Here is a 27,649-nt window from a genome sequence, read left to right as displayed (position 1 = left end):
GGTGTTCGTTGGTGGTTGGGTTTCAATCAACCAAACATCTCGGAAATGGTCGACTTGAGACTGTACAAAACTACACCTCATTTACATTCATACATATCAGCCTCAATCATCCTCTGAATTAATACAATACAGTGGTTCTAGAGGCTAAACAAAAAAAAAGAAAGAAAGAAGAAAGGTATAAATTGATTGGAATACAACATACTGCGTCTCCGTTTTTTTTTTTTTGAGAAAGAAATTTTTCAACTTTAAAAATTTGAAGTTCTATCATTTATTAAAATTATTTCAAATAAAAAAGAAGTAATTTCATATTATATAGAAACTCGTCTGGTATTCAAATCCGTAAAAAATTAACTGCGTTTACTAGGATTTGAACCTTAGAACTCTCGAGTTTGAAATCAACTGATTTGCCATGATGAGTTCACCACTGAACCAACCCAGTGGGTTTGATTCACCTATAAAAAAAAACTGTACGTTTTTCATGTAATTAGTATATTCTTGTTACTTAATGGATTGATAATTCAGGATATGTTATTGATTAAAACGCAACAACAGAATGATGTCAGGGGAAATATATAAGAATCGTTAGCGTTAAAATATAACGGATTCAGTCTGGCTTTGCTTTAACCATTTCTGATTTTTAAAACACGTTATATTATATTGCGTGATAACTAAGAATTAACTCAATTATTGTTTGTCAGTTGGTTTTGTCCAAATATGGGTATAAAAAAGCAATTTATAAATAAATATATCCTTAATAATCTGGTTCAGGTTTGATTGATGTATTTTGTTTGTAATGCACTGTACTTAGATTTTCATTAGTAATATTGTAGAATGTAACAACCATTAATACATGAGATCGAACTCAATGAACAAGGAAGCAATTTCAATATATTTAGCAATTCCACTAGGTCTGCAAAGCTCACTGTAATACAGTAAATTTAAATAAAAAATTATTTTTGTTATAATTGTGTCAAGTTAATTATTTTTGAAGTTTAGAATTAAATTTGATATGATTTTAACAATAACGTATATCAGTTAAAAATAGATCCGTCATTATTTTTTGTGAAATTCGCAGTTAATTCTTTATTTTTCTACTAACACAAAACTGAAAGTGTAAAATTACGCAACAAATAAAATAAAAGCATGTTAAGAGTTTATCAGATTGAAGTAAACTTTCAAGAACCGAAAGGTATTAACGTATAATACTCAAAAAGGATTTAAATTAAACATTCAATAAAATAAAGTTCATAGAATGAGTTAAGTAGATGATAGAAAGGCTTCTTGATTGGAGACAAAATGAAGAGTGTAAGAGGAAGTGGATAAGGAATTGAAGAAACGATTAAGACGATGCAACGGTGTCGAGAGGGCTAGAACAATTTTATTGTTCTCAATTTAAACAAAGAACGTTGATAGGCACATGGCTTAATCTTTGTACAACACGGTTGGATAAATCGCGTTACTTCGTTACTCTTAAATTAGTTCCAAACTTTTAATGAAATACTTTGTATTAAAATATACGTCGTATATTTATAATAAATTAATATATTGATTGTTAGATTAAAGTTTTTCACTAAATAAAGAAAAGCTGGCAGATTATTGCATGATCTTCCCAGCTATTAATAATAAAAATTAAAAGAATTAGAAATTAAGCAAAACAACGGAATGTATATTTTTTAAAGGTGGGAGCATAAATTTTAAGAAAGTTATTTTCTAAACATATTTTTATATAGGTTATGATTAACAAATTTGCCTGAGTAAAGTTTTCTGTAAATTTTCTAAATAGGCTAAAATAAGAAAAACAAAATTTTCAAAAAACCTTTCTGTATTTTAGGTACGGGATCTATAATTAAAAAAAAAAAAAAAAGTTGTAGACGTTTCCGGAGAGCTTTCTGCATTCAATTATTTGAACGTTTATATTTCAGAAAATTGATAAAAAATATTAAAATCGAAGGGAGATTTAGAAAAATATTATTTTGGAGTTATTTGCGTATGCATTGTAGGATACAAATCTATTTTAATAAATAGTTTTCTCTAAAATGAGTCTGAAGAAACTCGAAATTGTTTTTTTTTTCACGATATCCCCTCATCACCATAACGAATTTGGAAAAAAAAAGAAGTATTATGTTCAATGCCCCATATATAAAAATATTTGATGCGCACTGAATAAAATCGTTTCCGTTAAAAACCTGAAATATAATGGCAAAACCAGTGCGACATATATACCTACATTTGTATCCACATATGTATTACATACATACATTTTATTATTCTACATGATTTAGTTGGACCCGTAAATGTAAAGATTTGCAAAAAATCCGATATGTCATTTTTGATATGATCACCGTACCACCGTACTTTCCCCTAGGTACAGTTATTCTATCTATACATTAACCGGGTAAGTAAAAATGTATAAATAATAAGTTATATATATATATATGTATATAAAATGAGTGTTTTTACTTCCTTATAAAAAGTAAAGAAAGTATTGTGACCATGAAAAATTTCGGTTTTCAGATTTCAACGGAAATATCCATTTTGACCATCCCTGAATCCATTTTGGCTAGTTTCGGCGTGATGTTTTTATTTTTTTTTCTATTTTGCCTTCGGTAATTAATATTTTCAGATGCCGTTCAGATAATACTTCAGAGGATGACTGAGGATGATATGTTTAAGTGTAAATGAAGTGTCTTGTGCAGTCTCAGTTCGACCATTCCTGATATGTGTGGTTAATTGAAACCCAACCACCAAAGAACACCGGTATCCACGATCTAATATTCAAATCCGTGTAAAAATAACAGACTTAACTAGGATTTGAAGGCTGGAACTCTCGACTTCCAAATCAGCTGATTTGCGAAGACGCGTTCACTACTAGACCAACCCGGTAGGTTTCGGTGTAACATCTGAACGTACGTATGTATCTCGTATAACTAAAAAATGATTAGCCGTAGGATGTTGAAATCTTGGATTTAGGACTGTTGTAACATCTAGTTGTGCACCTCCTATTTTGATTGCAATCGAGTGAACAAAAAAAACCCCAATATCCAAAAACATTGGCTTTTGAGCTTATTCTTAACTGCAATAATAAGCCCTCATTGAAAGCTTTTCAACGATATATCATAAATGGTGCTTATTTTTATTGGTTCCAGAGTTATAGCCAAATAAAACTTTAATTAATGAACTATTTGTATCTTAGAAGGGGAAGGCACGAGTTATGAATCAAACATGTCATATTTTTTTTGTTTTTTTAACTTTTTTTTTAATTTAAATATATTGATTAATTAATATTTATTAACCTCTGATGGTAAAATATTTATACGATAAATAATAATTCAATAATAACAAGGAAAAAAATGAAAAATATCAGAAGTTATTAATGAAATAAAATTTTATGTACTTTTCACTTTAAAAAAATGCGTATATGTAATTTAATTGGCCAACAAGGAAGTCATGTAGTGTCCTTATCAGATTTTTATCGTAGTAATTAATATACACAAATTTTGTTTAATTTATAATAATATTTTTTCACAATATCGTATAATCTATTTACAATCAGGCAGTTGGTTTTGTTTTGATCTGTTTTATCCGTTACTGAAATCCGTTGGTTGGAAATATTTTACACCGATTAATTTCCAGGGATGTAGAAAAACCGTATTATTATTTTGAAATATGATAATTAAACTTGTTGATTATGCCACAGGAAAATGAAATATTAAAAAAAAGTACGTAAAATAAGCTTATTAAATGATAATTATTTAAAAAAATACAATTTTCAACAATTGCATACAATCTTATAACAAAAAGAAAAAAAAGTTATTTACATTTTTTTTCTATTAATATTTCGCTTATAACGTTTTACCTGTATTTTAAAGTAAATGTATATGTTGAAATGTGTAATTACATATTTCGTTAAACAGGACATGCCCTGACGGATGGGTGAACAATTATCGAATATATTTATTTTATACTAACAGTTTCAACCTGAAAATAATAAACAGCCAAAACGTGTTATTTTCTATGATGCTTTTCCCATAAAACTTATAATACTTAGTTAAAATCTGTCATTTTGATATATTTTCTTTTTAATAAACATCCAAATTCATACGTTTGTAACCTTAATTTCTGTGGACATTACTTATACCATGTTACTCATAATCAAATTTATTACAAGTTCGGTTTAAAACGTGTATGTGTTATCACTCATTTAAAAACGTTGTTACACGCTAACCCAAAAATTGTGGGTTTTTCGTCTTTTATCCCAGATCTCAGAACAATTACTAATAATACAGTTCTACTCCTATATTTTTATATTTTTCAGGATAGTTTTCATATAAAATCATTAAATGTATTCCTTAAAGATCCTTAATATATCTCGTAAACGTTTAATTTGCGTCTAAAAAATTATAGACTGGCTTAATTTTACCAAAGGCGCAGAAATAACTATTATATTCAATATTATTATATTATAAATTTATTATTATTTATTATAATTATTACATCGAAAATTCTTTTATAAATTATATGTGTTATAAAAAGATATTCATAATTTTAGCATTTCCTTTGGCATATATGCAGTAGCTTTAACATACGCGTATTCGCATTACCGCTACTTGAAAACTAAGTCTTTAATAAATGAATTTCTGAATTTAAGATGAGAACGTTCACATTATCAAACACAATCTTGTCAGGAGAAAGCAGGTTTTAGGATGTAAGTCCAAGGGGAATATAATAATATAAAGTAAGTTATATTTTAAATTTAAATAAGATAATTTATTAAGCATAAGCAATATAAGTATAAAGTCAAGTACATTAAAATGAATAAAATAACTTTAAGAACGTAACTAACTTTAATAAAGTAAATATTCAAAATCATCATACTCCACATCATAATTCATTTTATACCACTATTATTTCTTCTTCTTTCTTTTTATCTTTCGAAAAGTTGTATATTAATATAATAGCACCCAGCGTAAACAATGCGATTATTTATAATTCTAATTTTAAGTTATAAAGTTGGCAACTGTCGCATAGAATCCCTTCGGGAATACCTAGTTCTCAATCTTTTACAATCTAAAAATCGTAATACAATTATTAGGATTTAATTAAGATAATTTTCTTTCATTGTTATTATAACAGAACTATATATATATAATTAAACATGTATTTATGCATATAGCAGTTTTTTGAAGAATTTTACTAAGTTACAACGTAATATGAAATATGTACTTTGTAAAAGATGAGATTAAATTTATTATTATTATATAATGGCGAAATACTTCGCCAATCGACACTTGCTTATGAAGCTATGTTTACATGTACTTTCTTATTTATTTTCATAGTGGATCAAGTACTGAAAATTTATTACATTCTTCGTGAATCACTTTGTAGATGTTTTTTCGCAAAAAAAAATTTTAATTTAATTTAAAGTTAAGTTAAACCATTAAACTTAATACAAGTTGAACCGTTAAAATTAATTCATTTTTAAATAATTTTATTTTAGTTTTTATTTTAAGTTTATAACTTTTTTTCCTTAACCCTTAATTTTATGTAAACCTTAACATTGATAATTCGTATAAATTTAGAACATATTACAATTACAATCTTTGTTAATTCAAAATAATCAACGAAATAGTGAAAAAAATATATAAAGTAAACTATAGAAGGAACCATTAATTTGAAAAAACTTCGTTATTAAAATTATTTCATGAAAATTTACGTACATATATTATTGAATATAAAATTGTTCATTTAGAAATGTTTTATGTATGTTGAGATGTTAAACATATATACTTAATCTTCTCAATAATAAGAATACTTAATTTTTATAAAGGATTGTTAGCGTTATAGTCATAATTTTAACATTTCCTTTAGCATATATGCTAAAGATTTAACGTACGCGTATTCGCAGTACCGCTACTTTAAAAGTAAGTTTTAATAAATGAATTACTGAATTGTAGATGAGAAGGCTCATATTATCAAATACATTCTTATCAGAAGGAGAAAGCAGTTTTTAGGAGGTAAGTCCAAGGGGAAAAGGAGCGGTAAGGGGAAAACGTAGCAATCTGTTCAGTGCACTGTAGTTTGCTGAAGTGGATGTACGCTCCTTTCGTAACTCGTACTTCTGTATTGTACAATTTGATTTATTGCTTTGAAACTTCACAACTTTACTACTATTCCGGTGTCAAGTAGTACTATATAAATAAATGCCTCCCTATACGACTAGCGATGTATTATTAACTTCTTATCTTATTATATTTTTTGAAAATAGATGACTGTGCATTATTTATATCAGAAATATTTGTGATATTTCACTCGAAATTTTAAAAAGTTGAAATAGGATAAAGGATATTTTAATTTTATTGTAGGCAGTTTTTCCTGTCTTTTTTTTACAAGCATTTCAAAAAACAAAGTTTTATTTAACGTTAAACATACAGTATTGTTCGCAACCTACCTCAAAGTTTAAAGTTTATTTCAATCGTTGAGTCTAACATCAATATTACAATATCGCAATAACTTTTATAACTTTAGTTTCCTTTATATTATTTTCAAAATAAACTTTTATTTTATAAATGGTTGAAAGAGTTTTTTTTTATTAATCTCATTGTTTTTGCTTTAAATTTTTTATTCTAAGTTACGAGTAATATTTTGTATCAAATTGTTATTAATCTGCTTAAAACAACTTTATAATACTTATATTCATTATGTAGATTCTACTAAAACTCATTTTTATAAATTAATCGCCTTAGGAATAAAAATCTACGTACTTTCAAAAAAAAATATTTTAAAATAGTAAAGTAGTTTGGAAATATACTAAATTTAACGCTTCTTCTGTCGTCAATGATTTATTTTCTAAAATTTTTATGACAAGCTGTATTAATTTCATTTGTAGTTATCAACAAATGTATAAATTATAGAAAAGTTTAAAAAGATTATTCTTACTTTATTTCAGCTGGGATTAAAATATATATTTGTCGTTTCCGACAGTATCTTGTCTTTTTACTTATAAAAGGTATTACTTTATTTTATATATTTTCTTTTTTTTACAATAAAACTATTAGTGTTTTATAAGTAAGTTATTGAATCAAATATTATGATTTTGAAAGAGAAAACGAGTTATATCAATAAATCTTATATAGTGAATCTTCCTGCTTTTTAAATAAGCTAAAAATACATAGAAGAAACATAATTTTTTTGTAAAAATTGATTATTAAAGGTGGCTAAATTTGAAATAAATATATATTTTTTTCTAATCGCTTTGTCTTAAAATTAATTTCAAAACTGTAAATAAATCTAATGAGATATTTTGATGACAAGAATGAAGATCATTCAACGACTATATTGTATCCAACGAGAGTCGTTGGATACAAACATTATAATGTAAAAATTCTTAAAAACAGTACTTCATAAAATTATAATAGCAAAATAGTCGATAGCAGTAACAAAAATAAAAATAAAAGGAACAGTAGAACTACAAACAAGAATAACAGATTGCTGAGGTTAAGAAAATATTAAGGGATATAATAATAATAATAATAATATAATAATAATAATAATAATAATATTATAATAATAATAAATGAATCAATATAAAAGTAATGATGTTAGTACTAAATCCTGACAACAGTATCAGAATGTCAGAGTACCCAGAAAAGAAGCAACATCAATAAATAATAATATTCTTAGAATCTAGAATTGCAACAATGTTGATAATGTACAGAGCAGTAACAACGCTACTTGGTATATCGAATACAACACTGTACACTGTACCAAATTATTAAAATATAATTTGATACACAACAACGAGATAGTATATCGCATATGATTTGTGATATCATCGAGAATTCAGGTCTTGAGACTTGTCACGAATCACTGAGGTCCAGCATATGAACTCTTTTCAGCCGTTTAACGTGCCCTTAAGTTACCTAGCATAATATATTTTATTTTTTTATTCTCTAAACTAAATAGACAATAAAAAACTATTACGATATTAAATTTCATATTATTTTTTTAACATTTGTTTTTAAGAAGAGGAATAGATCACACTAGATATTATATATTCACTTCACATTTTAACAATAGAAAAATGATAAAAAACGGTAACAAAAGTTGTAAACACACTATGCCCATTAAAATCTAATAATCTCTGCCAATAATGGTTACAACTCATAAAGCTTTGTGGGTTAAATAGCTATAAAATAAAATTGTTACAGATTTTATACTAGACAAACTTATTTCAAATTTTAAAAATCCTAATATTAGAAAACTAGTACTTAAGAAGTTACGTAGCTTACTATTACTTAAGAAGTTGTGTAGCCGACAATGTGGGCTTATTAGTTTCTTTTAATTTTTCTTTAAATTATATAAATATATACATTCATGTGATTTTTCATTTTTTTTCTAATCAAAAAGATTAATAATTAATTTTTTTATTTATTGAGATTATTAATATTTTTCCTTCAAATACTAACACACAAGAAGTAAGAACATTTAGTAACAGAAGTATTAACAAAAAAAACACGTCATATTCAGCACGACAATATTACAAACTATATATAAAACAAAATGAGAATAAATATTTAGCTACTTAATGTAATTATAATTCAGAAATTGTTAGTAATATAATGTTACTAAAGATATGAAGGAAGTATAATTTACTTTTTGTCTATGTCTAATGTATAATAAAAAATATTGAAAATAAAACATGTTATACAGTGGTGATAAAATAAATTTATATATATGACAATCCATTTTATTATATCATACTTTAATAGACTATTATTCTGTTTTATCGAGGTAGCTGACTTAACAATTTTATTACCGTTTTAAACATTATAATAAAAAAATAAAAAATACTAATATCATGTAAAAATATGTATGCTAAATTTTTAAAATTATGGAAAGATATAATAGTAGCAAAAAATATTTGCTCTGAAATATCTAGTCTTTCTCAAATGTATTACCTTGTTCTTTGGAGTGTCATGGCAGCAGTCCTCCTTCCCTGTCAAACCTCATGTGGAAGCTGTCCCATCGAGGTAGCCCTAGTTTCATTAAAGCATGCCAACTTCCTCCTCTGGATAGCCGACATACTTCTCCACCAGGAAGCTACCCTCCCTGGCCCTAATCTGTCCATTCCAGACATGTATTTCGCATGCCCTTCGGTACAGGCGACCCTCTCATATCTCTAGGGTCCTCTGGCCATCATCCGGGAGTCCCGACCTCCCACGCTTGAATGTGGGAGGACCCCCTAGGCATAGAGGCTACCTCCCTGACCCTGCACGTTGCCACCGTTTCGACCCCTGTCCTCCTATTTTTTTTATCATTCATCTGCAATTGTAATAACTCATTTCCGTACCACCTGTTGTGGTCAAGCTATCATCATCACCTTAGCCATCGCGGTTGTCTATAATTCCATCCACTGAACGTAAGTCCGCCGCTGACATACGGCTATGGTGCCCTGTTTGTGACTCACAGTTGGTTACATTCCCATACAAGGTATCCTGTAGTCACTTAACTTCCAGATTTTGTAGTCAGCATGCTTCATAGCTACTTAGATGGTATTTTCTCCCAAGTAAATGATAATCAAGCATTATCTGCGTTTTTTGACACTAAGTCAGAGGGTTCTGCAGACACAGTTTTGGGTCCTGTCTTTTTCCTATTTTTTGTTCCTGTCTTTTACTGTATCTTCACTGCCAACCTTCCGGTTGACAATGGTGTCATTTTCGTTTCTTTTTCCAATGAAACGGCTATTCTAGCTGTTTCAACCCAACTGTGACCTGAGATAATCTACAAATTGAATTAAATTTTATAAGCAGGTAGCTGAATACATGGAAGAAATCAAATACATGAATTAATCAAGCTAAGCCGAGCCATGTGACATTTGCAATGTAGGAGTCGGACTGCTCAGGAATCAAAATTGATGACATTTTAATCCCGCATTTCGAAAGTGTAAGGTACCTGATCGTCGTTCAAAGTGTCTTCACCTGGATCGTCGTTGGACGTGGAAGGTTCATGTGAGGGAGAATAAAAGCTATTTGAAATGAAGTTCAATAAATTGTACTGGTTGTTGGGCAAGAGTTGCGAATTATTTTTGCCTAATAAGCTACTTTTATTTTCAACTATTTTGAAACCAATATTTACATATAGCGTACAACTACGGTGGACGGCAAACTAGACAAATGTTGAGACACACAGCGGTTTCAGAACATACTAGCCAGGTGTACAGCACGGGCGCCGTGGTTTGCTAAAAACATTGGAATCCATAGATATTTGGGTCTACGGTACGTCAAGGAAGAAATACAACGTTTCAGTTTGAAATATAAACTTCGGTTAAATGACCACATTAACCACTTGGCCGTAAATCTCCTAGACAACGGTAAGGATGTTAGAAGACTTAAGTGAGTACACATTCCGGACCTTAGTAACTCTATAGTATAATTACACCCGCTGAGTGTTGTGTATTAATCAATTCTTAATTCCTTTCTACCCTGTTTCTGTTTTCACTGTAATTTTTAATTTTTTTTTTTTTTTGTTTTCAGTTTAGTATTTCTTTGCCAAGTATTTTATCATCTGTTATTTCTATGATTTTTGTTATTGTTATTGCTTTCTACTCTACTACTTATAGTCCATTTTTTAAAAACTATCTTGAATACATACAGCGTTCTACCCTTCGAAGTTTGATATAGTGCTATATGTAATTTTTGAGAAATTCCATTAGGGGATTCCTTTTCAGTATGAATATATATATGATAAAATTTATTATGTACAAATGTATCTTCAGTTACAAATGTAGCCGATTACAATAAAAATTTGAAAAAAGATGATCATTAATTTATATTTTATTTATTCACTTTATTATTATTATTAATATTATAATTATTATTTATTCAATTTCCTTCTATTACCTAAATAATTAATTAAACACGTTAATTAATTAAACATTAAATATCTAATAATATTAGTAATTACCTATTACGATTATTATTATTATTAACATTGGTTATTAATAATAACCAACTAATTTATATTAAGAAGTTATCTTCATATAATTTAGCCCAATAAAATCTAACTCGACTCTTAGCAAAATAACTATGATACGTTTAAACTTAAATTATATTTAGCCTAAGTTTTATGTACTTATTCAGGTACTACAGTTTTCATTAAATTAATCCTGAACAGACTTTAATAGATCATAAAAAATAATCATTTTTTATTTAGTATTGCTACGTTTTAAATGAAATCTGAGCAAATATAAAGTCTACTTAATTTTTATTAATTCTACTTAATTTATTAATCGTTCTTTTTCAAAATTCGTTATCAACCTACTTCCTTTAAAATCTATAATTAATTTTTACTTCCTTGTAGGAAGTAAACGAAGTATTGTGATCGCGAAAAATTTCTGTTTTCAGATTTCAACAGAAATATCCATTTTGACCAATCCTGAATCCATTTTGACTAGTTTCAGCGTGATGTATGTACGTACTTACGTATGTATCTCGCATAACTCAAAAACGATTAGCCTTAGGATGTTGAAATTTTGGATTTAAGACTGTTGTAACATACAGTTGCGCACCTCCCATTCTGATTGCAATAGACTGCACCAAAAGTGTCAAAAAAGATCAAAATCAAAAAACAAATTGGATTTTGGACTTTTTCTTAACTCTGGTAATAAGTCCTTTTTGAGAGCATTTCAATGGTATATCATAAGTGGTAATTATTTTCATTGGGTTACACTTATAGCCAAATTAAATTTTAACTTATTTATTTAATTTATTTTACAATAAATAATTATTCAATAATAACAATAAAAAAATATCAAAAGTTATTAATGAAATAAAATTTACTTACTTTTCATTTTTTTTTAAATGTGTATATGTAATTTAATAGGCGTACAAGGAAGTCATGTGATATCCACATCAGATTTTTTTTTTAATTTTCAGTTTCACAGATAAAATAAGTTGCCTAAAGAAAAATAAATCAAATGAGAATTATTTATTTATGTATGCTACTTAATTACAACCAATTAAGTTGCTTCACTAACCATAACCAAACTGACAGCAGTTAGCCTACTATCTGATATAATACAGAACCCAGATTAAATTTCCCGTATATCTTTATAGTATTTTAAATCTATCACATAACATGTTATTTTTGTCTTCTTTTTAACAGTATATTATAGAGTAATTTTATAATTGATAAATTGATTTAACATTATTATGTTAGTATTAAGGCTAAAGTTTACAAAAATTAAGATTCGAATACAAGGAGAAAAATAAGCTGTACTTAATCTTTATAAATTATATCAACACTGTACAAAAAAAAAATTAAATAAGAGGATAAAAAGTAATAAAAATTTTGGAATGAAATAATTTTTATAATTATAATTTTGTTTACTTTTAAATTAGATATGCCTGTTACCACGTGTATATCGTTACTAATATATATTTAACCATTGATTTTTATTATTTTGTTACATTATTTAATATTCAGAAAAAACATAATTGTTGCACAATGTTAGAAACATAGATGCGTCTTAAATTTTTCAACTATTCATACCGTAGAAAATTTTCAAATAAATAAACTCTTTTCATGATAGTGTAATAAATGGAAGAAAATGTGTATTTCTTTTAATTTAAGAATTTTTTTTAATGTAAGAATTAAAATAAACTATTTTGATAAATTGATAAGAATTAATATGAATCTTAAAAAACCCACAGATACAATTTAGATTTACCTATTAAAACTTAATAATTTTTTTTAAGGGTATTATATATTTAATGTATTTTAAGGGGATAAATGAACGAGGAAAACAATGATAAACGGGTTTAGGTTTAGGCTGTTGGTTACCCTTGTCATATTTTTGGTTTATTATAAACTGATAATGATTTGCTTTTATTTATATTTTATTGAAATTTATTAACTTAAATTTTGTTACCAAATGAAATAGAACTTTAACCTGCCACGCACATATAAATTTAACATCGGACGTACAGAATAAATATAAATACACATTTACATATGCATGAGATATATGATTTGGCCATTTTGTTTTCCGTAAAAACCTTACTACTGTTAATTTTTCTTCCTTTTTGTAGCCTCCGGAACCACTGTAAAGTATTACTTCAGAGGATGAATGAGGAAGATATGTATGAATTGTAGTCTAGTCTTGTAAAGTCTCAGGTCAACCTTTCTGAGTTATATGGTTATTTGAAACTCAACCACTAAAAAAAACGCCGGTATCCACGATCTAGTATTCAAATCCGTATAAAAATAACTGCCTTTACTAGGATTTGAACCTAAAAACTCTCGACTTTGAAATCAGTTGATTTACGATGACGAGTTCACTACTAGACCAGCCCGGTGGATTACTGCTATTAATTTTAAACAATCAAAATATTACGTCTGAAAATAAACCTCATTTTACATAAATACCTTTCTGAAGCTGCCTTTTTTGTAAAAATAAATTTTTTTTCTGCATAACAATTATAATTACAATCGGCTCTCCTGCGGAGCGATAAGTAAGTTACAATCTTGACAAAAGCACGTGATAAGAAGGTCCTTTGAAATAAAATATGAATTTAAAAGTAAAATAAAATTGATATTGTTTACGGTGAAGGGATATGTATTCTACAATAAAATAATAATTGTAAAATTATTGTTAATCATTTGATAACCGGATCAAGAAACCAAAAATATGTATCCATTAAATTTTTTGTGTTAAAATATGAAGATAAGTTTTAAACTTTTTAGTATATAATAAAATCAGCAAATTGTTTGAATAAATCAGTCTATATGGAATACTAGAGATTTCAGTTGTATTTTAATAGCTAAAGTTTTGATTATAGTATATTCACAGAAATATGTATAAACTAATATTTAAGTATGTTCTAAGTAAATATATACAATAGTGGTTACTAAACTTTAAGCTTATGTTTCATTATTAAGACTTCCTGCTTTAGATTTTGCGGATAACCTACGAAACCACAATCGTTACTGGTTGTATTTCCCTATTCAAACTGTAGTAATTATAATAATAAAACTTATAATAACATAGCTCTGAATTTAATTCTAACAAATTATTGTTAACATAAAACTATTATTAAAATATTTAAAATCGAATTATTATGATTCGGTGACTAGATTAACTTATTATAAATGAAAGCGATAATTTAAAAAAATAGATGATGAATTTTCGTTTATAATAAAACTAGATCTCGCATAAACAAAAAAAATTGAAACTAAATAAATATTGTGATAGTGAAAATCACCGAGTTTGTCAAAAAATAAAAAAACTTGTTTGCATATATAAATTAAACTAAAATTAATTACTGATTGGTAATTACCGACTCTATGAGTGTACTTGAGAGATTGAGCTGCAGACGATCTGAATTCATCGTCAAACGATATATAATACCTTCTCAAGAATAAATAAGACATTGATACTGGTATGGGTTCCGGGCCATTGCGGGATCCTCAGGAACGAACGGGCTAATGAGGCTGTCAAGACAGCCGCAATAAATGTGTGGTTAATTGAAACCCAACCAGCGAAGAATACCAGTATCCACCATCTAGTATTCAAGTCCTAGTAAAGACAGTTGCCTTTACTAGGACTTGATTTGGAAAGACGCGTTCACCACTAGACCAACCCGGTGGGTTAGGACACAAAAGGATTACCCGTGCCCATCTACTTGTCTCCCTGCAGCAGAACTGTGAGGCGTGCAATGTAAATGGTCCGTAAACCACTTGCTCATAGATTGCACAATGTTCGGATCTGTTGACAAAAATTAGACCAGGGTTCAGATGTGGTGTTAACTAAACCGGAAGAAACACATAAAAAGACTGTTGCGGTTTCTCTCTGATAGTGGTTGAAGAACGTAATTTACCGGGTTTGCTTACGTGAGTCCCTTACGGAATATTATATGCGCAATGTCATTAAACATTGTGCATTACTCGTGGTAGTACTGTCATTACTAATGGTGATGTTTCAATATTTATTACCCATTTATTATTCTTGTTCTAGTTTGTGTATATTGTTTATTATTTATGATCATGTAATTATATTTAAGTCGCTAATGACTATAATTGTTGATTTGATTATAAGTAAAAGTATTAAAAAAAAAAAAATTAAATTTCATAATTCTTTTATTTTATTATACATTTATTTTATGTTTTTTATACATTTTGTAATTCTTACAAAAAAAAAGTAAATATTTTTAATTGATTTTAGTTACGTTAATAAAAATTAAAACTTTTCTGGGTGTAGGTAATCTTATTAATAAACAGATAGTTATTTAAAATTAAAAAAAAAAAAACTAATAAAATCTTTTGTTATTCCTTTATTTCCAGTTGGTTAAATTTACTGTAATTTAATCAGTTATAATAATGATGAAAATAATTTTTTTATAAGAAATTTAAATCTCGAACATGTTAAGCGAAACGTAACTAAAAAAATTTTAAATATAGGACTAATATATATTATATTGGATTCACAGATACTGTGAAGCCAATATATTTAATTATCAAAAATATATATTTAAAATCAAAAAACTTTTCTTCATTTTAAAAGTTTCTGATTTGAATGCTGTTGAGAAAGGTAGCTTTAACGTCACATTTGTATATTAGTACAATTATGCAGTGTTTTTTTTTTTCAAATATTGTAATCACGAAAAATTTCGGTTTTCAGATTTCAACGGAAATATCCATTTTAAACATCCCTGAATCCATTTTTACTATTTTCGGCGTGATGTTTGTACGTACGTACTTAGTATCCCGCATAATTGAAAAACGATTAGCCATAGGATATTGAAATTTTGGATTTAGAACTGTTGTAACATCTAGTTGTGCACCTATCCCTTTTGAATGCAATCGCCAAAAAAAAAAAAAAAAAAATTGAATTTTTGACTTTTTCTTAACTGCCGTAATAAGCCCTATCATTGAGAGTTTTTCAACGATATGTCATAAGTGGTACTTACTTTCATTGGTTCCAGAGTTATAGCCAAATAAAATTTTAATTAATGAAATATTTTTATTTTACAAGAGGAAGGCACATAGTTTTTCTTTTCTATGTTTTACTTTTATTTATTAATTTTTATATATTGATTTATTACTAATTATTAACTTCTAGTTGTAAAAAATGTTTACGATAAATAATAATTCAATAAAAATAATAATAATAATAAAAATATGAAAAACTATCAGAAGTTATTAATGAAATAAAATTTTATCTACTTTTCATTTTAAAAAAGTGTGTATATGTCCACAGAATATTTTTGTATTTTTAGCGGAGTAATTAATATATACAAATTTTGTTTAATCTATAATAATATTTTGTCACAATGTCTTGTAATCCATTTACAATCAGGCAGCTGGTCTTGTTTTGATCTGTTTTATCCATTACTTAAATCCATTGATTGGAAATAGTTTTTACAGAATAATTATATTTTTCCAGGGATGTAGGAAAACCATATTATTATTTTAAGATATGATAATAAAACATTATTGATTATGGCACAGGAAAATGAAATATTAAAAACAATTCGTAAAATAAGCTTATTAAATAATGATTATTTAAAAAAATATAATTTTTAACAATTGCATACAACCAATTGTATAACAAAAAAAAATAAATCAATTTATATACAAAATAACAAAAAAAAAAGTTATTTACAATTTTTTCTATTAATATTTTGCTTATTACGTTTTACATGAATTTTAAATTAAATGTATAAGTTGAAAAGTGTAATTACATATATCGTAGTCACCTTCCTAACAAATATGGTCGTTAAACAAACATTATCCTGCTGATCGGTTAGATAAAGTTTTTTTTTTATCTCAAGTTTTATTTATAATCGGTTTCATTCATACAGAAACCATAAGTAAATTTAATCACATTAATTACATCGTTACCCCCGTATTAAAATTCATTCAAAAGTCATATATAGTACAAGTACGAAAGTAAGAAATCTCTTACATGCAAGAAATTACATTGGATTTTTTCCAAAGAATAACACTAAGAACAACACAGTAATAAAGTAAAAATAAAAACAACAAAGAATTACAAAAAACACAACCAAACATAAAGTACAAATGAAGGAACAGTGAATTCATAATCAACTTGCCTCTAAGTAAATACCCTGATTATCACTAAGCGTTTCCCATATCCAGCACATGGAGCGGCTTCATCCGCCTAACATCTTTGCTATTGTGTAGAAGGTTCACAGCCAGATAGTTCAGAAGCCAGTGGTCATTAAGTCTTAGTTAGTACTTTGATGCAAATCGTTGGATTTCTTCCTAAACAGAAACCCCAGATAGTGGGAATCTTTGTTCCTAACAAATCTTCAAAATCATTTTGTATAACAATACCTTGTTAGGAAGTGATAATTGCTTTCTCCTGCCTAGTAAGCAGTACATCTCTTTAAACTTGACGTTTAGTTGTTTTTTTTCCTCGCATGAATATTCCACATTAGTCGACGATCCAGGTGTAGATCTAGATACCCCATATTGTCATGCGATATGTAAACTCCATTCACGTGGATCCGTAGACAGTCACCTCTTCTCTGTAACCGTAGGAGTCGATTTCGTTGAATTGACTTTCATTTTCCATTTAGTTAGCTACGCGTTGATTAAGTCCAAACCAGACTGCAGGTAGCCGAAGAATAAAGTGAGCAATTTCATTTTAGATTAGATATATACTCCAAATACATAATAATAAATATGTATATGTTTATGTATGCATATGTTTAAAGTACTCTTTAGACATACTAATAGGTATTGGTTGTAACAATAAAGAAAATTAATAAAAACTTATATTGTTGAAAAAACGTTCCAAATTAATTATTAATACTAATAAAACTACTAAATGTTTGCGATTTTTTTCATAGTAATGTGTATTTTCGTTTAATCATTGATAACAATTAATTTCTTTTTAATTAACCTAGATTTAAATTTTAGGAATTTTTTCTTAATATACTCGTATTTTTACATAATTTCTAAATGCAAAGTTTTTAAAATTATAAGTCTTTGGACTTGTTAAAACAAATAATTTAAGTTCATTATTAGTAGGAATAATTTTACTATTAATAGATCTAACGATTAATATTTTTGAAAAAAATTATACTCGTTTCTATATATAGCTTTTTTCCTTACTGTACATTAATTCCGCAAATTGATGGTCGATTATGCGAAGAAAATTTACGTTTAAAAGAAAATGTAAGCTTAAATTAATTCCTCCCAAAGATATTCTAAATTTTTCCCACTGAGCTTAAATCTAAATCACCGAAAAAGTAACAAAACTCCCCTGAACAACTATCACTACTACTGTTATGCTCGCACTAACATATTTACACACAAGATATTACTTTAATAATGTATACAAGTTGAGAGACGTTAAAAGAGTTACATAATTTTCTGAAAAAAGGAGGTGAAAAATTAAAGAAGGAAAAATATAAGGTCCAAGAAAAAGATGAATGGCGATAGCAAACGTTAATATCTTTAAAATCTCCAGAAAAGCGTTTATCTTTTATGTACAGTTTTTCACAACTTTCTATCTCCGTATCCTCTTATCAAATTTTAATAAAATTACTCCGTCTGAGAATCACCTGTACAACAAATTTCATGACTTTTGATCAGGTCGTTAGTTAAAAAGAAATCCTATTTGCTAACATCTATCAATGGACGTTTTTCATATATTAATTCCTCTGGGCTGGTCTAGTTGTTATCCTTCATCGCAAATCAGTTATTTAACAGCTGATTTTCTTATTCGAAGGTTTTGACGTTCAAATCCTAGTAAATGATAGTTGCTTGTATGTACACTTGAATATTAGACAATGAATAACAATATACTTTGGTAGTGGTTGGGTTTCAATTAACCATACGTCTCAGGAATGGTCGGGCTGAGTCTATAAAAAATTAGATCTCATTTATATGTCACATATATCTCATCTCATTTGAACATGGCTGGAGGGTTGCTTAATTTTCGCTAATTGAACAGACTACAACCTGCACAATTAGGAAAAAATATATATAAACATTTTGTTTTTTTTGTCTTCAGTCATTTGACTGGTTTGATGCAGCTCTCCAAGATTCCCTATCTAGTGCTAGTCGTTTCATTTCAGTATACCCTCTACATCCTACATCCCCAACAATTTGTTTTACATACTCCAAACGTGGCCTGCCTACACAATTTTTCCCTTCTACCTGTCCTTCCAATATTAAAGCGACTATTCCAGGATGCCTTAGTATGTGACCTATAAGTCTGTCTCTTCTTTTAACTATATTTTTCCAAATGCTTCTTTCTTCATCTATTTGCCGCAATACCTCTTCATTTGTCACTTTATCCACCCATCTGATTTTTAACATTCTTTATATAAACATTAGTTATGTAAAATTAAAAAAACTAAGCAGGTAATCATTTTGTTAAAGGTTCTATTTTAAGAGTTCAAAAAGTAACATTTTTACTAAGTAAAGCAACATTTTTATAATTTTTATAAATATTGGAGGAGTGTTTCTACAATAGTACATACATATAAAAGTATATATGTTATTACTATATGTATATATGTTATAGCTTATATTTGCGTTATATATTAGTTATTAGTTGAACTAATTTAAGTTGTAGTTAGTAATTATGAAATTTAATATTAAGTAGAAAAAACTGTTTTTATTTTATTATATTTATTGTTTTCTTATTTATATTTTTTTTAATATATCATTGAATAAATCTCAAAATGTATAGCTAAATAAAACTTGTAAACAAATTACACTGTTGTGAATAGAAAAGTTATTTTAATTATTTTTTCGTTTTATTACTCAATTATATTCAATAAATTTTCCTGCTCAAATCAATCATTTTCCGCTTTTTAATCAAACTGTAGAATAACAATTATTAATATTTGTCATATTTTCACTTACACACACACACACATCAAAATCATTTGGAACTGTGTGTATATATATATTTGAATTGTTGAGTTGTTTCCAACAAATAAAGTTTTAAGCAGTACAGAATACAAACATCGACGTATAGTTGATAAAACGAATTCATACAGAGAAAAAACCAATTAAAATCCGTTCTTTGTAAAACCTTTATCTTTTTTTTTTTTATTCATACACCGAAACAAAGGAATAAACGATTATCAATTTTCCAAAAGTTGTAGGTTTATAATCCAGTAAAAATCAAAAACGTTAAAATATTTTTTAAATTGGCTCATCGCAGTACTGTGTTATTAAGTTTTTTTTTGCTCATTCGAATGAAGTAATTTTATACTCCGTTGAACTGCTTTTTTTATTTCTTAAAAAAAAAACTAAAACAAAGAAATAATTTGTAACTGTTTAGTAATATTATTTAATCTAATTATTTATACTGCTTTTATATTTGTAATAAATGAAAATAGAATAGTAATTTTCTGTATGGGAAAATAACCAGAAAGTTTATTATCGACCAAAATGAAAATGAACTTAAAACAATAATTATATTCTGGTATCCATGTTATTGAGCTTATTTCATAAATTTAGCTTATTTTATAAATTTATAAATGTTATTAGCCTTAATAGTAATAGCCTTTGTATAGAATTTAAAATTAAACCTAATTATGTATTTTTATCATATTAGAAAGTAAATAATTACAAATATTTGGTTACTATGGTGACAGAAGACTGGAAAACTCAAAGCAAATAATAGGAACGATACCGATGGCAAAGGAAAAACAGCAATAACTATGTAATAAAAGTCTGGACTAAGATTTAAGTAAGTGGTTTTCCAAATGCTTTGTATGAACTGTCTTCTTGTATGGGAGTGAAAGGTGGACGAAGAAGAAGAAGAGGAACTGAATTGGGGTTTTTGAGATATGGATATGAAGAAAATAAAATGGACTAATAAAGTAAGGAATGAGGAAATACTGAACAGAATTAAAGAAGAAAGAGCGCTGCTGGAAGTACACAAAAGAAGAAAAGGAAACTAGTTAGGACTTAAGGTTAGAGGAAGTGAAATCTTGACAACTGCATTAGAAAGGTATAAAGAGAAAGGAAGCGAGAAAGAAGAATAATAATGAAGTTAGTTGATGAGGTGAAGATTGGAAACTGTTAGAAGACGGAGAAGGCTAGGGAGAGAAGTAGATAAACAGTTGTTGCGTAAGAGATCTAACGCGAAGCAAAGCGTTAGATGATGATGAACTATTTTTATAATTTAATAGTAATTTCTATTATACAATTATTTTTAATTAAATAATAACAATAATTTTTATTTATTAATTTTTAATTATTTAATAATGTAATTTATTTTTCAAAATTAAAACTTTATAAACTTTAACAAAATATGTTAAGTTTAAAAAAAAAATCGTATCGTAATAAGTTTGTAAACTCATCTGTTAAAGCAGTAAACAAATTTATAGAAGTATGAGAATATATGTACTATCGGAAATATCACAAAATGATAATAAAAATAATAATAAACAATATTTCATTTCACCATATTTCACAATTTTCATTTAAGTTTTTTTTTTTTTTTTAAAGATATGTTGGAATATATATCAATATATAGACATCCAATCATATTTCGTAGTTAACATATACACTTATTCATATATATTTCATTCATATATACATAATATTTGTTAACCAAAATTTTATTTTATTTTTTTCAACGACTTCAAATCGTTGAGAAAAAAACATTCTTGAAAGATTTTCCTTTTGACTGATGTTAATACACCCAGTATAATATTACATATCGGCTGGGAAGATAGGTATTCTTAATAATTTTTAAAACAATTATTAAAGCGCACATGGAACCAGTATTAAATACACAAAATATATATTTTATTTACGTTTAGTTCTTTTAGCAATTTAAGTTTAGCCATTCAGTCCAAAAGACAGACGACTTTAAAATTTTTTGTTAGATGTTGATACAGTAGTATTAATTCTGTATAATATTAAAATCTAAAAATATAAAGATAAGTTGATAATAGAAGCTTTTCAAAATTAAGAGAAATTACAATTTCAATCCTTTAAATTTCTCTTAGATAACCAACTATGGCTGGGTAGACTTTTTATAACAGATAATAGTGGTTTTGAATAGGTCGTTCAGTTAATTCATAATCACAACACTATACATAGAATAACTTTAAGTAATAAACGCATTTTATTATTTATAATAACTGTTCTAAAGTTCGGTAACTCGCATTTTGTTCATCTTATTACCGACTAAGAGTACTTTACCGAGTAATTATGAAATTACATTTTTGCTGCATGTTGATCACAAAATCTGGTTTTAAAAAATGTAAACTTATTTATTGAACGCTACACTGAAACGGTTAGGAATTTCAAAATTATAAAATTATATTGCAGTTAAATGAATTATATAATAATGTTCATTTTCTATTCCTAGGTCAAGTGTTCACAAAATTTTGTTGTTAAATTTTAAATAACTTTTAGCCATATAATTGTGTGAATATGTATATTATATATTATGACTTGATGACATGAAGTTAACGCATTCTTGGCTAATTTGACAGATCAAAAAAATTCAGGTTCACACTCAAAATTCATTATAAAATTAACTTGATTCACATTGTTATAATCTTAATTTATTTCAATCTCAAATAAATTCAACTTAACTATTATTAATTAATCAATTTATATAGAAAATGAATTATATATATATATCCATATTGATATAAATTAAAAAATAACTCACAATTTATATGTACTATCACAATTTAACATTTAAATATGTTTTTATTCTATTTAATAAAAAAATTACAAATAAGTAATTTTTGTGTAAAACGTTTTAACTACGGTAACAGTAAAATTTAAATTTATGGTTCAAAAATGTTATATTCCGCTCCCAACTTTGTTCAGTTAAACAAAATGTTGAAGCACACATTTAATCAGTAGCGTTAAATTGTAAATAAAAAAATTTTAGATTCGTTGATTTGATCTGGAAGAAAATTTATTTTACGAGTCAGAACTATTATAATAATTTCTTCTAACATCTATTAATAAACATACTTTAATTAAATATTTATAAATCCTTGACTAAGGCTTTCCTGACATCAGTTCAATATAGCCTAATATTTTTTTTTTTTTTTAATCTCTGAATCCACCGTTAGGCATTCTTCAGAGGATAAAGATGAATGATTTGTAGCGTGTGTGAAAATGCCATGCCTGTCCGGGATTCGAACCCGGGACCACCGGATGAAAGGTCGAGACGCTACCACTCGCGTCACGGAGGCCGGTACGGCAGTTCAATATAGCTTAAATTTATTATTATATAAAACGGACTAAATTTATATCTACGATTGAGTATGGTGTATCCACATAAAATTCGTTTTATTTAAACTTTAAGAGTATTAACAGAAATATTTAAAAAATATCTTAAAACTATAATCTTTTACTTTAAGGGTTTAAAAAATTAAAATACGAATAAATAAAATTTTAATATTAATATTTAACTCTGAATATGATTTATTCAAACTTTACGAGTCAAGAAATAGATACATTCCTTTAAAATTCGAAAATTTTATTCATATCGCAAAATTATTATTTGATTATAAAATAAGTATAAAATTATTTATCATGTATTACTAGCTTTAAAATATTTAAGGAAAAGAATATATTATTTTTAACTATTTATTCGACATTATCGTAAAAACGCGTAATAATAATTAATAATTGGTAATGTATAAATACAGAGAGATGAATGCAAAAACATAACCATTTTTCGGAAATAATAATATTAATAATATATATGCATATTATTATAATTCTCTAAATAGGTTATTAAGTTGTAAATAATTTATAATTTATTAAATATTATTATAATCGGATAATGAAATTTATATTAAATTATTAATTTTAAAAATCAACCTCTTGTCAGATAAACAAATAGTTTTATCGTATCTTAAGTAGCATAAAAGATTAATATATATATATATATATATTACATCTTGTGTAATATATTACATCTTTTGTAAAAGAAAGGAAAATAATATATTATTTTTAACTGTTTATTTGACATTATCGTAAAAACGCGTAATAATAATTAATAATTGGTAATGTATAAATACAGAGAGATGAATGTAAAAACATAACCATTTTTCGGAAATAATAATGCATATTATTATAATGCTTAGTTTATTAATTCTTAATGTTTGAATTAATCCTAAAACAAAGTTATAATTATGCTAAATATTCTGCCGATATCATCTGACACGATTCATTATAATAAATAATATTTTTTTTTTTTTTTGAGATTACTTTGAAGCTTTGAAGATGATTAAAAACCAAAAACAACACAGGTATTTTATTTATGGATTTATTCGTATTATTATTATTTTCTTTAATTTTTCGGGAGACAGGTTGGCTGTGTTAAGAACCAAAATCGAGAAAAATAAGTAATATTGTTTATCAAAATGTGTTATTTTATATTTGGTTTTTAAATTGGAAAAGAATTGCAATTAAAATTTTTCTAGTCATTGATAGAAAAGAGTTTCAATAGAAGAATATTTGTAACTTCCGTTATTTTCATTTCGGAAATCTGTAAAACAGCATTTAATTGAAATAGTTCCATTGTTAAAAATATCATTCTTTCTTTAAAAATATTTGAAGTAAAACGCATTCTTCTTTATTTATTTTATGAAATAACTTATTTCAGAAAAGAAAATAGCTGGAAATATTTTTCAAAATAGTTAGTCTTTAAATAGCAAAAGAAATATAACACAGTAGCTATTTTTTAAATTACAATTCTTTTCTATATGTTAAAATATAATGATAAAATTTATCTAATACAGTTAAGTGGAACTATATTAAAAATTTAATTTAATAAATTCTTTTGTAGTTGGTTTTTGTAAATCTGGACTGGAGTTGAAGTAATATAAAACTTTTAAAGTTGAAATTGTTTTCCGTTCGAACGGCTAAATTTGTGATTATTGTGATATGTTTACTTAATAAAGTATGGAACTTCTAGTAAATAAAAAATTATTTCTATAAAAAGCGAAACTTTGTTTATACACAATGTTTTTTTAAAAAAAAATCATCTAAATTTTCAGAAATAAAAGAACTCAAATATGTCATTTTTCATTTTAAACTATTTAGGTTTTATTTTGATTTTATAATTTGTTATATTATCTAATATTAAAGTGCAGTTAAACCCTAATATAAAAGTTATTTTTTTTCAATTTTATCTAAATTTTTAAATACTCTAAATACACTTCATTAAAATATTTATTTATTTTATTTAATCTTCATAAGGAATTACATCCGGCATTATGGAATCTTCAAACTTTAAGTATTAAAAAATCTGATCATTCAGAGAGTTAAATATATTTCATAATTTTTTTAATGTTTTTTCGGTTTTTTTTATCGTAACCTTTTCCTAATTTTTTATGTTAAAATATATAAATTTTTTAAATTAATGGTTTAACGATAATAATTTTTAACGCTTATAGATACTCAAAAATAAAATAGAATATGATAAATTCTGGGTCGAATAAATTAATTTTATTATACTATAAACTCAGATAAAATTAATTAATAATTTCTTACTTCGTTTTTTCTAATATCTTATTTCATAAATTTAACTAGAAAAATATTAAAATTAAAAACATTAGAGTAAAAAGACATGTGTGAAAATTAAGATCGTAGTTATTTTCTTCTTAAGTGAGTAATTAGTGTGTCAGTAATTTAATGCTTTACTAGGTTGTATTTTGTTCGTCTAAATGACTAAATGGCTAAAAGTTTAGTCATTAACAATTTTTTTTTTTTTTATATATACCCAAATGTTGGTTATTAGTGCATTTAAGAAAACTTATTTCTAATAAAAATTACGAATTAATGATGCCTAGAATTTCTTTATTACTATTTTTTATATAAAATGATAACTACTGTATTATAGCAATCAAAGAATCCATTAAACCATCACATCTTGTTCTAATTATCGTAGAAAATTCCACTGAATTTAAATAAAAATAAATAAATTTATTTTTTAATGACTAAAAATTATTATTTTTATTATAGTCGATGTTTAAAAATATTTTTCCGTAAAAAATATTTTCTTTTTAATTAACGTAAGTTTTATATCTCATTCATTATAAGCGTAATAATAAAATTTAATATAATAAAGTGTTTATTTTTAAATATAATTGTGCTACTGTAAATAACATTTAACAAATAGAATTTTAGGGCGATAAATTTGACATTTACATGTCAATAATCGCCAGCATTTCCTGATATTTTCAACTTCACTTCTGTAAATTTTGCAATAACAACAGTATGAAACAACTGTCTATTCAATAAAAAATAAAAAAATATATACTCTTTGGAATAGAAGAGGTTTGTAAGAATATATTAATAATATTTCAGCAGTTAAGTGAAAACTGGAATGATTTCCTTTAACACTCTATAATGCCAATATTTTTTTTTTTTTTGTCACAGAACCATATATGCGTGCGTAGGCATATATTTATGCACAAAAGTATTTTTACTACGTTATAATACTGGTATAGTTTATTTATTAATTTTATTCTTAGTAAATGTTTAAATAATTGCTATGAAAATATTATTCACCTATTTAATTACAAAAAAAAAAAAAAATACATAAATATAATAATTTAAAATAGTGAAATTCAATAACGAACAGATTGGCTATTTAAAGAAAATCATTTTATACAAAAGAATAAAACTATATATATATATATATATATATATAAAAAATTATTTTTTGCCGCCGTTAATTAAGGGAATAGCATGAACTATTTTTTCATAACCATTTTATGAATTATAGAAAGATCATAAGTACGTATATTCAAAATCATTCTGTTAGTGTTTAAATGTATGTGCTTGAATATCCAGTTTATTCTTAAAAACTACAGCATATTTTATTTTCTATTTATATTATAATTTTTTGTCTCGTTTTAACTATTGTTTTTTGTCAAAATATTATTTTAAATAAACTATGATTACATTAAAATAAATAAACAAATATATTTTGATGTTTGTAAAACTTTTATTTTAATTGTATCAACTGATTTAGTTATTAATTTTTTTTTTTTAGAAAAAATCTTCTTACCTGGTTCAGGATTGATAAGTAATTTGGCAGCACCACATAATGTTAAAAAAGGTAATATTAAAATATGGGTTTTTTTATAAGTTCCCATGATTAATATTTTTTGACAGACATGTCACACAATAATTTTAATATTTAAGTATATTATTTAAGTAAAATCACTATTTACACTAAAAATAAAACGAACAAAATTTTATCGCATATCGTGCGAACATTCGAGCGAGTTGGCGGGCGCGCGGTTTAGGAAGGTTGCCATTCAAGAACACGCAATAGACTGACGCTAGCGGCGGACCTCTGCCGCGGGGACTTGCGCTCTGCGATTCGGCCCGAGCCCGGCCGAGCTTGTGCCGCCCGTATGTGTATGTAGTGGTTATGATCAAGCGACACCACCCTGCATCTCAAAACCGAACAGGACACTGACTAATGGAAATCTTATTCTACCGATAGCCTATATTTATATACCATGTATGGTCCCGAACAAAGCTGAATAATGACAATAAGTCAGAGGAAAGTGGAAATAGACTAGAAATTTATTCTACACAGTAATTTTTATCCGGGTAATCCACTAATCCTTAATACTTTTACGAAGGAAAGGGACTG

The 27,649-nt window shown here is 26.4% G+C and overlaps 1 protein-coding gene across 2 annotated transcripts in view; it reads right to left on the bottom strand.

The window, feature by feature from the left end:
* Nucleotides 1-27,331, bottom strand: part of LOC142324518 (nephrin-like) — a 964,738-nt gene extending 937,407 nt beyond the window's left edge. For both annotated transcript variants that reach the window (XM_075365347.1, XM_075365348.1), the window contains exon 1: nt 27,053-27,331. In XM_075365347.1, coding sequence (XP_075221462.1) covers nt 27,053-27,140 — 88 coding nt within the window. In that variant the 5' untranslated portion in view covers nt 27,141-27,331. The remainder of the gene's footprint in view (nt 1-27,052) is intronic.
* Nucleotides 27,332-27,649: the final 318 nt, after the last annotated feature.

The sequence above is a fragment of the Lycorma delicatula genome, chromosome 5, assembly GCF_047948215.1.
Source record: "Lycorma delicatula isolate Av1 chromosome 5, ASM4794821v1, whole genome shotgun sequence".
In the NCBI taxonomy this organism is placed as follows: Eukaryota; Metazoa; Arthropoda; class Insecta; order Hemiptera; family Fulgoridae; genus Lycorma; species Lycorma delicatula.
This window is presented reverse-complemented; position numbering and strand designations above follow the sequence as displayed.